At 38.7% G+C, this 15006-nt stretch overlaps 3 protein-coding genes across 4 annotated transcripts in view; 2 read left to right on the forward strand and 1 right to left on the reverse strand.

Moving 5' to 3' along the window:
* Positions 1–2646, forward strand: part of rock1 (Rho-associated, coiled-coil containing protein kinase 1) — a 28219-nt gene extending 25573 nt beyond the window's left edge. Inside the window, exons 32-33 of one of the 2 annotated variants that reach the window (XM_017426056.3) lie at positions 183–387; positions 620–2646. In XM_017426056.3, the coding sequence (XP_017281545.1) occupies positions 183–387; positions 620–671 (257 nt within the window). In that variant the 3' untranslated portion in view covers positions 672–2646. The remainder of the gene's footprint in view (positions 1–182; positions 388–619) is intronic. The other variant, XM_017426057.3, reaches the window with a different exon arrangement.
* Positions 2647–3320: 674 nt separating this feature from the next.
* On the forward strand, positions 3321–9032 carry usp14 (ubiquitin specific peptidase 14 (tRNA-guanine transglycosylase)). Its single transcript, XM_017426069.3, has 16 exons — positions 3321–3336; positions 4182–4327; positions 4713–4745; positions 4844–4948; positions 5236–5339; positions 5478–5536; positions 5643–5773; positions 5880–5960; positions 6156–6238; positions 6400–6514; positions 6702–6767; positions 6862–6954; positions 7054–7182; positions 7289–7349; positions 7882–7989; positions 8091–9032. The coding sequence occupies exons 1-16, from the start codon at positions 3321–3323 to the stop codon at positions 8234–8236; spliced, it is 1476 nt and encodes a 491-aa protein (XP_017281558.1). The 3' UTR covers positions 8237–9032.
* A 41-nt stretch (positions 9033–9073) lies between these two features.
* Positions 9074–14162, reverse strand: thoc1 (THO complex 1). The gene is made up of 21 exons (XM_017426068.3): positions 14081–14162; positions 13776–13849; positions 13634–13694; positions 13471–13540; positions 12993–13111; positions 12862–12910; positions 12662–12757; positions 12476–12558; positions 12316–12386; positions 12106–12214; positions 11860–11994; positions 11606–11706; positions 11421–11487; positions 11009–11059; positions 10791–10861; positions 10556–10651; positions 10280–10345; positions 10126–10209; positions 9896–10043; positions 9716–9800; positions 9074–9498 (listed from the first exon to the last, which is right to left on the reverse strand). The coding sequence occupies exons 1-21, from the start codon at positions 14126–14128 to the stop codon at positions 9221–9223; spliced, it is 1962 nt and encodes a 653-aa protein (XP_017281557.1). The 5' UTR covers positions 14129–14162; the 3' UTR covers positions 9074–9220.
* Between the last annotated feature and the right edge of the window lie 844 nt (positions 14163–15006).

Genomic DNA, 15006 nt, shown 5'->3' on the forward strand with positions numbered 1-15006 from the left:
TCTTTGTTGTAATTTGTCATCGCAAGCATTTATAAGAAATGTTGTTTTTTTTTTAAAATGTGGGACCACTATCTGTTGTTTAGCTGATGCTGAGGCCCAAATCTGGAAGTTAGAATGGTTATATTAAAAGGAATACAGCTGTATTATTTTGTTTTCTACAAAAATTATACTGTTCTCCACAGTAAACTACGACGTGACCTCTGCCCGGGACTTGCTCCTGCTGGCCCTGACCCAAGAAGAGCAGAAGAAATGGATCGGCCATCTTGGAAAAAAGATTCCCAAAACCCCACCACCCTTCACTAGAGCCTCTCCTCGTTCCATGTCCTCTCGCTCTGGACCCAACCAGTCCTTCCGCAAGAACCCCAAAGGCAATACAGGAAAGCTGAGGTAACTTGACCATTTATGTACGAGAGCCCTTTTTTCTTTATGTGATGGCACGTGGTTCACAAATATTTTTACAGATGTTAAAGTAGCTGCATAACATATTTTTTTCCAGGCAGTAAGTGAGGATGTGCTGCAGCCAGAAGTATTCTGTTCCTTTTACTTTTCTTTAATCTCAGCTGAAGGGCTGAGGCGAGAGGTCAGTCACGTGACTTGCTCTTTGTTTCCTGTGTTGTAGCAGAGCGCAGTCCAGCCTCCAAGCAGCAGACACAACATCCAGCACATGTTGACAGAAACCTCTTCAGAAAGTGTTGTTTTTGTTTGTTTGTTTTTTTAAAGATTTTTCCTCTAAAGCTTTAAGCCTGTGTATTTATTAATCGTCTCCCTGGGTGTTTCTGATACGAGACACTTCCTGCTTGGTTAGTTGGTTGACTCCTGGGCTCTCGATTCACACTTGGGATTTTTTCTAATTGGCACTAATACATTCCTGGGTTCATTAACTGATTTTAGAGACTTTGCAACTTTCTGCCTGAGGAGCCTGTCCGGAACATGTCAAATGTAAATAAAAGTTGCTCTTACAGTCTCTATCAAGCAGCTTTTTTGTTGTTAGACTGGGTTACTAACAAAAGGAGAAGATATTATCTGTCTTTTACTGGACACTTTCTTTGTTCTTTCTTTCAGCTAACCACCTGAATCATTGGGATTTTTTATGGACTCTAAACTTTTCTTCTTCTCTCATCTACAAACATGGAAAGCCTGTACTATATTGAAAATGTATTAAAGAAAAGAAAAGCACACACAGAAATAATTAATAAGCCCTGGGAAAGAAATTGCACCACAAGGCAACGTGGACTTTAAAAGGCCGACTCCTCTTCGTTCATCAGCGTCTCTTCGGAAGATAAACGTCATCCAGCTCCACAAACTCGCAGTTCTCTTCTTCAACCAGCAGGTGGCACACTTGACCGGAATTCAGGAAAGACAACAGAGAGACTGAAGGACTCATGTCATGTATGCATTCTGTGTTTAACAGTTTTTCTAACAGGGGGGGAATTGAATGGTTGTAGGGGGGACGGGGGTCCAATCTGGACTCCTGTAAGTCTGTTTTCAGTTTAAGGTACTGTCATACAGGGATCGTAGAGCTGTAGTAAAAGGTTGTGTCTCAGGAGTGGAAAGTAAATATCTGTTTAGTCCTTTCTTTCCCCATTTCTGTCAGGATTCTTTGAGCTAAATCCAATTTTTGTTTTCAGCTAAAAATGACTGATGCCTTCATCTAATGTCTCTGGCCTTTTTGCCTTTTTTTTTTTTTAAATCACTTTGCAAGTCAATTATCAGGTTTGGGACAGCATATTGGGACATGAATATCAGAGGTTTTTGAGTAAGGAGCATGCAAGATCATCATTTAAATCTATGCATCGTTTTATTGTGGTTATTTTATTGCTCCAAGCCATAAGAAAAAAAATCCATTGTAATGGCATATAGGAGTCAGAAAAGTAAATGAATATTTGTCTTTTGTTTATTTGGTACATTGCCTCTGTAATATATATTTTGTTCTTGTATGATTTTTTTTTTTTTTTTTTTGTAATGTATTGCCTTACAGTGATTCATAGATAAATGGCTCAAAAGGACAATAAGTTAACAAATATAAAACTACACTGTTTGACTTGACTGTAAATTATTTGTAAAAGATTAAACAGGTGTAGCATTTGGCCCACCTTGTGCCTTAATGTTTGGATATTGATTTTACTGCCATATCTTTTTTTTTTCAACACCAGACAAATATTAATGCTTCCATATTTTTTTTAATATGCCACACATTTGTGGTTTTATCAGAACTGTCTTTTTTTTTCCATTTTTGAACATTCACGTATATCCATTAGATCACCTCTTCATGAAAACATTGCAACAGACTGTATCAAAACGAAACCCATCACTTGGTTCGTATTGTCTGAAAACTTACTAAAACAAGAGTTTACGTAAACCTAGTCTACTTGTGTGAATAATTAACATGTGCGAGCTGTTTTTCCAACACGGTAATGTCACATTTATGCAAATCCCCCCTTAGTGTATATAAAGAAAAAGACATGAGGATAATTATGGAATACGTTCACGGTCTTTTGTGTTTTTTGTTTTGTTTTTTTCTTTCTTTTTTCAGTAAACAAAAAAAGCACTGGAAATATGATCTACTCTTGTCTCAGATAATTTGCATGGTTAAACTGCATTGGAGTCCGCACTGATGGATATGTCAATAAACATATCGTTATCATGCTTTGTACACTATTTTCTTCCTTTTCTATGGCTGTTGTAGCTTAACATTTATATCTCGTCAGTGTGCTTTGTACATGGGCTCATAATCCAAATATGTTTGGAAAGGTTTCACTGAACAACATTAACCCTGCTGAGGAGTGACTTGTAGTTTATCTTGTCATCTTGGTGCTTGGAAATATATTTGGCTTTTTAAATTACCATAAAAGGGGGCTGGTAATATTACAGCACTATCAAGGGAAAGGGTAAACCCAAGTGTCCTTTAAATGGGGGGGGGGGGACATCAGCTACACCATTTTAAAGCTGTAATTGTACAGCATTATTACACAAAGGGGAAACTAAAAGCTTTATTTGAAAGATGGAAGAAAAAACTTAACTCTAAGATTAGCCAATTTATCATTTAAAGGTTGTGAAATGCACATTTTACTAGTAGAAATAATTAAGCTATATTAAATGGCAAATTCAAGCGGGTGGTTTGATTATATGTCACAACGGCTTGCCAGAAGCAGGACGGCTAGCAGCTCGTCGAGCGCATCGACCGCTTCCAAGCGTGTTGTTGCAGCGTCATCCTGTTTGAATGAAGTTCTGACTGAGAACTAGCCAACTCTTGATTCGCGCCCCAGTAGACTGAAACGGGAGAAAAAAATAGACCCCGAGGAAGTGAAAGATTGCCAACCATGCCGGTGTTTACAGGTACGACGTGCATCTAACGCTATACATTTATTTTTTATTAAAATTAACATTAAACACGAATCCTAACACGTGTTTAGGTGAGAGCGTTTAGAACATTAGCTTAGCTGTCTAACGAGATATGCAGTTAGCATGCTAACAGTGCTAGACTGAGCCTCTAAATTCTTAGTTGTCCAGCCAAGTTGTTCCAGTAAACGTTGCGTGAGATAAAATAATATAAAAAGTTATATTTCTGCTCTAAGTTAGGTTTGTTTTCAGAGCGTGTTTTGTCGAAGCCGACTCCATTACCTGACACCTTAAACGAAGCTAATCCAGTTAGCTAGGTGTTAAAGTTTGGCTGGTAAAGTAATTATTTACGATCATTTTTTTCCCTTTGCAGCATAGACACTTTCAGCAGGTCTTTGGCGTGACAAGTCGTCACGATTTATTAAAATTTGAACTCAATTGGAACCTGTATTTTATTACATTTTATTGCATTAGCAATGCTATTGTGCGGCTAGCCCTGTTGTCACTGGAGTTTTTTTCCTGTTCTTTGCGGTTTATTATTGCGGCTTGTTAAACGTAAACAATCAGAAAACAGGGTTTTACATATTCACCTGCGATAATGTCACGGATGGGACATATATCGCATCGAAGTAGTTTATAAACACTAGTTATTTTTGTTAGCTTCCACTTTGTGTTTTAAAGTAACAGTCAGCTGAGCCGGGCTGTCCGGTTAGATGCCTGACTAGAAACACGAAGCACTTTAATGTTGTCAACCTGATGCTGTGTCGTACATGTCTAGTGTTCCCAGCGTGTTCTGCGGGAGGCTGTTGTTTACACGTGGTGCTGTTTTCTCTTCGTTCCAGTCAATGTGAAATGGGGCAAAGAGAAGTTTGATGCAGTAGAGCTGAACACCGAGGAACCACCCATGGTTTTCAAGGCGCAGCTCTTTGCCCTGACTGGAGTTCAGCCAGACAGACAGAAGGTTATGGTGAAGGGAGGCACTCTGAAGGTACGAAGAAAATATGGTACTGCAAGGGTGAGGCAGTATCTGCTGCTCTTGTCTGCGTTAATGCAGATAACAGTTTTTATTATAACCAACTTGTGACGCTAATCTCATACAGTTCTGTGCCATCCTATAAAATGCAGCATTCATCCAACAAAAGACTGAAAAACCTAATTACTTAATGCTTTGTCTCTGCTTTTGAGAATCTGTACTGCATTCTAATTGCAGTGCACTTGTTTGAACTGAAAATAAATTGCCATGTATTGTCTCTGGAGATGCCATACAATAAATGAAGAAGAGCTGATGTGTTTGGTCTTTTCTTGTTGCTGTTGATCAAAAGTGTTACCCCTCATATGTTTCCAATCAGCTAACAAATGCATCTCCTTTCCAGGATGATGAGTGGGGAAACATTAAATTGAAAAATGTGAGTATTTGGTATATTTACAGGCCTTTGCCTTATTTTGGAGAGACGCACAAGTATATTTTGACTAATTATCTTGTCTCCCCCCGCTCTCTCCTAAGGGAATGACTCTGCTGATGATGGGCTCTGCAGACGCCCTGCCTGAGGAGCCTGCTGTCCGACCCATGTTTGTAGAGGATATGACTGAGGAGCAGCTGGCCTCAGCGGTGAGCAACCCTCCCTTTTACCAGTATGCCATAAAGGTTTCAAAAGCAAAAACTATATTGTTTTCTTTTGGAGGTAACAAACCTTTTCTATTATTTGGTCAGAGTTCATATGTAGAATACAAATTGAGAACTCTGAATTGAAATTTTTTCAAGTTATTTGTATTTTATTCTGTTCTTTTGACAATATGTTGACAAAGCTTGAGACTGCAGTTATGGTAAACTGCAGCTACATCCTTTTATACTTAATACTTGATGGGAAAGCTTATTAGTCTTGTTGTCTTGTTTAGATGGAGCTCCCTTGTGGTTTGACAAACCTGGGCAACACGTGCTACATGAACGCCACGGTGCAGTGTCTCCGCTCCGTGCCAGAGCTTAAAACTGCACTCAGGAAGTACGTTTTTTTTGTCTAAAACAGGTTTAGAACACAGCATAAGCTATAGCCTGCCTTACGTTGAGCTGTTTTGCTTGAAATCTTATTTTCTTGTACCATAAAAAGCAAGCTGCTGAAATTCTCTGTTGCTGTCTGCAGGTATTCAGGTGCTCTGCGATCCTCGGGGGCAAACGCACCTGCACAATACATCACAGCTGGTAGGAGGCACAGTGAAGGAATTTTGTGGCTAAACGGCTCCGTATTGAAGTCTCAAACTTTCTGATGCGTGTAAAATGACTTTGTGTGTCCTCCTTTCATTCTCAGCTCTTCGTGATTTATATGAGACCATGGACAAGACCTCTTCCAGCCTCCCACCCATTATTTTGCTGCAGTTTCTTCACATGGCCTTTCCACAGTTCGCTGAGAAGGGAGACCAAGGGCAGTACCTCCAGCAGGTGAGGAACTCTTCAATTCCTTTGGTCTCTAACATGTGTAAATCCAGGCCTTGTGAAGCTCTGTTTAGTTACACGAAGTACAATTTTTGTCAACTTTGTTTGTCAGGATGCTAACGAGTGCTGGCTTCAGATGGTGAGAGTGCTTCAACAAAAGTTAGAACCACTTGAGCCAGAGACTGCCATGGAGGTAAACTTTTATTTCTGTTATTGATCAAAAGGCTGCTCTGTAGATTACTTTAACTTTGCTTTCTAGTTATATATCTGTGTTCAAATATTTGTTTAGATAAGTGGTTTCTTTGTTTCTGCTGCTTTTATCACCTAAAGCACTAAGTTGCACATACATGTCATACAAATCTAACTAAAGTTTTCTGTCACCCTTTAGACTGAATCTGAGACCGGAGCTGCCTCTGCCTCTTCAAAGAAGAACTTCATTGACCAGTATTTTGGTGTAGAATTTGAAACTACGTATCCTTTCGTGTGTCTGTGTTCACAATGCGTTTAAAAGTAGTTTGACTCTCCAGGTTTTGGTCATAGAGCAGCGTTTAACGTCAGTGTTGGGTTCAGATGAAGATGTGGCTGTAAAGAATTGATGTTTTGGAGTTTTATTACTTAACTCTCCTGTTCAGCATGAAATGCACAGAGGCTGAGGAAGAGGAGCCAATAAAGGGCAAGGAAAGCCAGCTTCAGCTCAGCTGTTTCATCAACCAGGAGGTCAAATACCTGGCTACAGGGCTAAGACTGGTAAGTATCCGGGAAAAGGCAGAAGCAAGTCTGTGTAACATAAAGTGGATCTGCTCTGTAAAATGTGACACTAGGCTTTTTAAAACATTACTCTTTTATGCCCAGTTTTAGTCAGAGTTAAAAAAAAAACACTGCAACATGTATGATATGGGTTTGTTTGGATCAAATCATGTTGTTTCTCCTCCAGAGGCTGCAAGAAGAGATCACAAAAATGTCTCCATCCTTGAACAGAAATGCTCAGTATGTAAAATCTGTAAGTACGATTTTTCTTTCATTTCCACAATTTATTGTTCTTCACCTCTCCAACTCGTAATCACCTCCTGGATTTTTTCCTTCTCCCCCCTTAGTCCAAACTTAGCCGTCTCCCTGCCTACTTGACCGTTCAGATGGTCAGGTTTTTCTACAAAGAGAAAGAATCCGTCAACGCTAAAGTTCTAAAGGTTCGTCTCCTTGGCTCATCATTTTCTGATTTGTACCGGTCGTCACTGTAGCTGGTCTGTTAACTCATAGATTTTAAATGTCGTGTCTCATTTTTGAAGGATGTCAAGTTCCCACTCATGTTGGATGTCTATGAGCTGTGCACCTCTGAGCTGCAGGAGAAAATGTTGCCAATTAGGTCAAAGTTTAAAGACATGGAGGACAAGAAGCTGGAGAAACAGCAACAGAAGGTAACACAGACCTTTTCGCCCCCCTCTTTGTATTTCCCGGGTAGTCAAACTGTCTCATAGACATTCAGAATAAGTAGTTTTTTTGTCTCTTTTCTCTTTGCATTAGTTGGTGAAGAAGCCAGACGCAGGAAAAGAAGTGAAATATGAGCCTTTCTCTTTTGCAGACGGTAGGTGGAGACCCTGCATCACCCTTGACATTAAAATGCTGCCAAAGATGTAGTTGAACTAGTCTGTGGAAGTACTTAAAATGTCTCTACATTAAGATGAAAAATATTCTCATCTACTTATAATACAGGATAAATAAATTTCACTCTAATATCCTAAATCGGATGCAGAATTTTTTTTTTTTTATGAAATGATGCATAAAACATGATTACAAATCTGTTGTTTTTTAAAGAATTGTAATGAACACCTTATTTTGTAACTATTTCAAACTAAAAAACAAGTTGTAAGTCAACACCATTTTTCTGTTGTAACATTCACAAGCTGCTTCATGAGAACGATTTCCTCAAAAGCAATAAAGTTATTTTTAGCTTATAACTTAATATGTCAGATTTAAATTAAACGACTTTTTGTTTGTTCTGCTGATTGTTAATAGGTGCACACTAACATAGTAATCGTTTCTTTAAGGGATTGTTTAGAAATGAAGCGTTTCCCTGTTTGATTTGAAAGGAGTTGTGTTTTGTTTCCTCCTCATAGATCTCGGTTCAAACAACAGCGGCTACTACGACCTGCAGGCTGTGCTGACTCACCAAGGTCGCTCCAGCTCATCGGGTCACTACGTGGGCTGGGTCAAGAGGAAAGAAGGTAATCACAATTCAGCAACACATTCAGACACTTAACGGAGCGTTTAGAACCTAAAGTTTCATCGTTTTTGTTTTTTTATTTTTCCCCCCACCCTCCTGCAGAAGAGTGGATCAAGTTTGACGACGACAAAGTGAGCGTGGTGTCCCCTGAGGACATCCTGCGCCTGTCAGGGGGCGGAGACTGGCATATAGCATATGTTCTACTCTACGGGCCCCGCCGGCTGGAACTACTTGAAGACGAACAGTAGCCGGTGGGAGATCTCTTTCAACATCCACACGTACAGATTGCCATTTCCAAGCACTGTCTGCATAGATGTGCAATAAATCTGGTGTCTTTAAAGATTTGTTTACCTTAATTTTTTTTGTAACCAACACATATGCTTGTAAAACAAATTGTGTTAAATATTCAACCATATTGTGCTTTGAAAATTTGAAATATGATGAGAGGCAATCTTTGGACCGGATCCGTAAGGTTTTAAGCTCTGCGGTTTGCTTAAATGTTTTATACACATTGTATATTTTTAAAGCCTTTGATAAGGTGATCATATAAGAGCAAAACATTTGTTACATTTAACCAAGCTGTCAAAAAACAAAAGTCTAGCCAAGCTGCTGTCCTTGACTTTCTGGCTTGTCATCGCAGATGTATTACAGAACACTTGTCCACCTCCTGGGCCTTTGGGGTCAACCTCAGGTCTGCTAAGTGCTTGGCTCACATCATCTCCTGCGATTGTTCTCAAGATGTATTGACAGATGTGACCCTTTCTGCCAAATTTTCATTAACGCTGTTTTCAGGGAAGTGTGCGTCTGGGAGGGGAAAAGTTCAGAACAGGTCGCCCTCGTGGTGAACTGTCAGGTTAAAATAAAGGCTCGAGATTCGACGAGAATGGTTTGCTCTGTAGGCTTTGAATGTTCTTCTTCCGACTTCTCCGTGCAGGTTTCCTGATCGCCCTGCCACAATATGTAAACTCCGAAACATCCACTCTGTAATAAGTTATTGACTGATTGCTTTTTCATAGGTGGTGAAAATAAACTGTTAAAGCAAAATGCAATATTGTTTTCTGTGACTATAAAGTGGAAACGATTAGAAAAAAAAACATTTATTGGATTTTTCTACAGTGAAAAATTCTGAACATAGACTACGTACAAAATGTATGTTTCCAAGAGTTTCTATATAACATAGGATGCTGCAACGATGTTAATATACGGACAGATTCAGCAACAAACCGGCTCTTTTAGGTCTCATTGAGGCTGTCTGCGATCTGGGAGAAGCCTGCAGCGTTCAGAGCTGTGACCAGGTTCTCCACGGTAGCTTGTGTTCCCTCTCGGTCCTGCCAGGCCACCAGCAGAAGCTTGGCCTGCATGTCAACATCTTCACTGTCCGTCTCGATTTCCCGCAGCTCGGCTGCCTTCATCTCCAAATGAGAAGCCAGCGTCTTCCACTGAGCACCCAGTTTGGCTGCGATGTCATCCATCTGCTGGTTGGTCACGAGTTTGTTCTGAATGCTTGGACCTTGGAAGAGGGGGAAGAAAAAAAAAGTTTTCTAATTATGGAAAACAGATGTCAAAATGATTTACTTTTTACTGGAGCTTAACCCTCCTGAAGATCTCAAAAGAGAGAGGTAGAGAAGCAATTATAACTTCAGGTCAACTTGACTGGAAGGCCACAGGAGGGTTAAATATGTTTAAAAATAAAAGTAGGAACTTAAAGCAGTCGGAACTAAACTTACTGTCATTACTGTCTTTCAGAAGATTGTCCCCATTATCATCATCATCCTCTTCCCCCGTCTTGATTTCTTCTGAGGGAATATCTTTCTGCATTTTTTTTTTTAGAACAAACATGAGCTTTGACAGTTCATTCCTTTGAAACGAATAAAAAATTAAAGTCCAGATGTAAACAAATCCCTTACCGGCAGCTCTTTGGCCAGTTTGCTAACCATGCTGTCCAGGTAGTCCGCCAGGCTCTTGAACTTCTGGTTTGTTGGCTGAAAGAAGTGCGGACTCCTCCTGGACAGCAGCCTCAAAGCCCGCCAGCCATAGTTTGGGTTACGAACAACTCTGATTTAAGGAGGAAAAAGATTCAGAAAAAAAAAAAAAACTAACAGGAATGAAGCCCCCTGAAAATAACTTGCCAACTTACTTGTACTCCTCCTCCACCATGTTGACAGGGTCGGCCTGTTCAATGGCTTCAGCAAAGAACTCATCCAGTGACGGCATAAACTCCCTGACAGACACGTATCACACATAAGAAGACAATTTGTGATCTATAAAAGGTGAGTTGGTGACTTACTGACCTGCTGTCTGACTTGCACGCCTCCATATTGTCCTGGTTCAGGTTCCACAGTCGAGTCAACTCATCACTAACAAAACACAAAGGTTTTTAATTTACAGTAAAAGAGGAAACTCCACATAATCTACAACTGATCATTACATCTATAAAAAAGGAAAAAAAATCCATCTTTTCATTTATGTCCACTGATAAAAATATGAGCTAGACAGAAAATAAATGTACTTTTGTTTTAATAGATTTGGACCCCTCAACACGCCCCGCTCCTCATTAGATAACATACTTTCCCATGAAAATCTTGCGGTCTGGCCCTTTTCCAAGGAAGTCCTCTGGAGCTTGTCTTTTCCTGGTGGGCCTTTTTGGTTTCTCATCTACTGTTCTGTTCCAGAAAACAAACAAACAAAAGAGACTACATGTCAATTTGGCAGGCTAATGTAAGTTCACAGATCACACTGATATCTGACTACAGCTCAAGGAAAGTTCTCGTCATCCACAGCGCCTAACATTTTGCTCAGTACCTTTCCTTCACAAAGCTCGGACATCCCTCGTTTTTCCAGGCATTCCAGTTTTCCTCTGTGTTGAGGATATGCTGTCAAAGACAAGATTCAGAGTCAAAAAAAACATTTCTAGTCTGACCGGAGTACAGAGGACTCTGACAAAAACACACAGTGGAACATAAACAGGGATGGATTTGTTACATTTATTGGTATCTCTATTTCTGAAGGGGAACTCTTACCTCAACCATGGTGGCGAACTTGTCTCCATCAGGAGGAATTTCTCTCAGCAGCTACAAGACAAGTTAACATGTGACTGATGTGACCTTGAAGTCAGAACGCCTACAAATATTATGAAAATATATCTGCGAAGACTATTTCTGTTCGAGAGCCCAGTGTTTTGTTCTACTCCCGGCATTGAGATAACTAGGACATAGGTATTATTGTGGCTACTTTCAGGGAGAGGTTTAGACTGAAAAACTGCCAGGTTTTCTCTGTATAAAAGGTAGAATTGTGACCAAATGCTTCAGTCTTTATTTAATCAGATCAGAGGATTCAGCTTCCCATGATTTATGATTTATTTAGACCAATGATAAGGTCTCATTCAGTCCATTCTGTACAGTTTAAACAGCATCTGTGTATCTTTTAACTCACCTGATACACCAGTTTGGTTGTATCCTCAACCCATGTATTTTGGTCGTCATTCAAAACGCAGCTGGAGCTGCAGGAAAACAAAACATGAAGAGAAAAAATATATATGAGTTTCCTACAAATATGGTGTGTTCATCACACAAATAAGTCCTTATCCGGTTAAAAGTGAGTGTAGAGACGTGTTTCACTTTTTAAATTTGACTTGACCCTTCAGGTACTGAAAGAGGATGAGATATTGCACAAGAATGTGACGCCTGAAGTTGCTGTCACTGAGCTGCAAGTCCATCAACTGTGGGTAAAGAAGAAACAAAGACAGTTGTTTTAAATCTAGATTTAAAAAAAAAACAGCACACATTTAATTCAGATTTGATCTGTAAAAAGGTACAATAAAGGTTGCAGCTTATTTAAAAGTGGTATGAAAATTTTAGTGAAGCTGTCCCACCTTCTCACTTGTGAGGAACTTGGCAAAGTAAACGTGCTCCCCATCAGACGCTCTCAGCTCCTCCATCTTCCTCTTAGACGCCTGCATGTCATCCAGCTTGTAGCTCTTGAACACCGCGAGGGTCTCATCTGAGTACTGAGCAAAAAACAGCAACAAACGGAGGCGGTAAGCTGGTTTTTGTTAACCCTCTGGTAGGATATTAATCTGTCAAATGTAGCGCAAAAGCACTTTTTCTGGCTGGATTACCTTAACAAATGTTATCCATGAGAACTTTTCAAAGCACTGCAACGGATTCCTAAAGTAGTCCTGCAACATCCAGAACTTTCTGTACAAGTTGTAGTCAATTGGAATAGAGCTAGAAAAATAGAAAGAACATTTACGTTAAATTAATTTAAGGGTATTTAAAAAAATATGAACAAACATTATTGCAAATTATAAAGGAAGACTTTCACTCACCATGACGCAGGAGCATCATCCTCCCCCATTTCTCCTTCCTCCACCTCCATACCATCTTCCTTTTCATCCGTCTATATAACAACAGGATTAAAAAAAAAACAATTAACATTTATGACCTTACTTAAACATATTTATAATCAATCAGGTGGTAACATTTCACCTTCTGGCCAAGAGTGGTTTCTTGTTCATTTTTGTTAAACACAGTGACATTGTCCAAATTAAACTGGCTCTGTAGGTTGAGGCCTGGATGGAAACAGGAAATAGCAAAGCATGGATGTAATTTGTCAGACTACTGTATTTTTAAACAATTCTAAATAAATAAATAAAACATTATTTGTAACCCTACCTGATTTTTCAGACAAAGGAAAGAGCCGTGCTAGAAAAAGCTGGATTCTTCCACAGAACACTGTGTTCTGGGATTTGGACAGCCTCCTTAAAAGGTCTACACAGGTGGAAAAGAAAGCCATGAAACATGAAACATTAGCTTTTTGAGGATTAAACAAAAAAAAAAAAAAAGAAAGGCCAAGAATGACAAAAGATGTTTACCGTTACACATCCTGAGCAGATAGTTCTTCCCTGCAGTATAAAAGGAGCTCTGGAGACATGAGAGCACAGATATAGCAATTAAATCTTCCGTTTCAGCTTTAGTGGAAAATGAAAAGGAACCATTTACATACCGATTTCCAGGTAGAGACATTTTCCTCAACAAAAGAGAATATTTTGTCACACAGGTCAAGTGGAAGGCAGTCCAGCACGTCTCCCAGCAGGACAAAAGGAGCTGTGGCCGAGCAGATACCTACGTGGACACAGAGAGGCAGAACGGCGAAACTTTAAGTTGCTGTAAGAACCTTTGGACTGGCAACACATGGTGCTTTTACCCATGAGGTGTTCTTCAAATTTATTTAAGCAGGAAGGAAATGAGTGTGCTCAGATGAAGTAAAAGATCAGGTTTTTCTAAGAGTGACAGAAGTGCAGTTAAATACTCAGGACATAAAAAGGTGCATTTTCAACATTTCCTACCCTACTGCCCTGGCCTGCTTTAATTAAGTTAACATAAAGTATCGTTGATCAAGTTTGGGTGAAGCTTCTTTTGAATCCAGAGGAGTTTAATTTTATTTAATAATAATTGACTGACTAATTATAACATTAACATACCCTCAGTGACAGCGTCAATACTCAGGTAGATGAGAGACAGGTAGTCATCACAGCTCGTCTTCTGCTCATCCTGCAGACAAATTTAATATTTAAGGATGCTGACTTCTGTTCAGATACTTGATTTAACAACAGCAAACAAATAAAACAAAACATTAACTCTTACAATCTGATCACCAAGAACACCCCTCAAAGCCTGGTCCAGTGTGGTCTTCTTCTCCGTCTCACTGTAACAATAAGAAACAATATGATTTCTTACTTTGCTTTACAACATTAATAAAAGTAAAGCCGAGAGGAGCCGAACTTACTTGCCGGGGATCTGATTAAACACATTAACTAGTTGTTTGCAGGTTTTACCACCCAGTGCGTGTCTAGCAGCAGTCTGTAGTTGTGTGAGAGGCGGGAGAAGGACAATTATGAGATAAAACTGAACGTTAGGAAGCCTTTACTTTAGCTTAGCTTCATGTGCTACTCGGTATGTTAACATATAAACAAATAAGCCGTAACCTTTACTGACAAACCTCAAACTTCACTACGACTTTATCAACAACATATTGTATAAAATCAAGCCTGTTTTTTCCCCGCACAAAGCTACAAAACTATCACTTCTTACCGTGAATTTCTCTTTAGCATCGACAAAATTGAACAAGGACGGCGACATCTTTACAACCGGAACTGCCAACGATTTACTTCCGCTCTCAAGCATCACAGACTTTTCAAAATAAAAGATTTTTATCATCTTTGATGTTTTTTTTTTCAGAATAAATATATATATATATATATATATATATATATATATATATATATATATATATATATATATATATATATTTATAACAATAAACTAACACTTAACTAGAAAAAAGATAAAGAGCACATTATTTTAAACGTTAAAACTCAGCTCTAGATGTGTTTCAAAGGCATCATGTTGGATTCAGAAAAGTCTTTATTGATTTATTTTTTTGATAATATTTTCCCCCTTTTTTCAGGGATACTTCAAATCCTTTTTTTTAAATAAGGTATATTCTTTAATTCATATCCATTAACAAACTGAACAGGTACAAGACTGAATTTAAATGTCTGGTTTGTTAAAACAAACAATAAATTTGCTTTTAGTATTTAATGTCTGGAAAAACCTAGCATTATAACTGTAAAAAAAATAATTAAACTCCCAAAATTATAAACATGTTGTTTAGATTTGTTTTTTCTGAGTAGTGTATTTTTACCAAGTTAATTAACCTTATAGCTGCCAAATTATATTGCCAATATTTAAAAGGTCAGTGGCACTTAAATGCATTTTTATGTGAAGAAATAAAAATAAATAGCAGCATTTAAGCATATTTGTTTAGAAGTAAAACAATACAAACAATTATATTCAAAGACATTTATAAACATTGTTTAATCATAATTCATACTCCAGGGCAATTTTACTGAGTCTAAGATAAATATATTGTTTGTGATGTGTCTGCAACAATCTGTATTAAATACAAAAACATGATAGGTATGAGTTATGCAGTTACTTTTTTGTAACACAACATG

This window comes from Kryptolebias marmoratus, linkage group LG20 (assembly GCF_001649575.2).
Source record: "Kryptolebias marmoratus isolate JLee-2015 linkage group LG20, ASM164957v2, whole genome shotgun sequence".
Lineage (NCBI taxonomy): Eukaryota > Metazoa > Chordata > Actinopteri > Cyprinodontiformes > Rivulidae > Kryptolebias > Kryptolebias marmoratus.

Coding starts and splice junctions, on each gene's coding strand:
- usp14 (XM_017426069.3), top strand. Junction 4,328..4,712: donor TGAAGGGAGGCACTCTGAAG/GTACGAAGAAAA, acceptor TCTCCTTTCCAG/GATGATGAGTGGGGAAACAT. Junction 7,990..8,090: donor CTGGGTCAAGAGGAAAGAAG/GTAATCACAATT, acceptor ACCCTCCTGCAG/AAGAGTGGATCAAGTTTGAC.
- thoc1 (XM_017426068.3), bottom strand. CDS start 14,128: ATGTCGCCGTCCTTGTTCAATTTTGTCGATGCTAAAGAGAAATTCACG. Junction 13,695..13,775: donor TTTAATCAGATCCCCGGCAA/GTAAGTTCGGCT, acceptor TTATTGTTACAG/TGAGACGGAGAAGAAGACCA. Junction 10,044..10,125: donor ATGGTGGAGGAGGAGTACAA/GTAAGTTGGCAA, acceptor TCCTTAAATCAG/AGTTGTTCGTAACCCAAACT.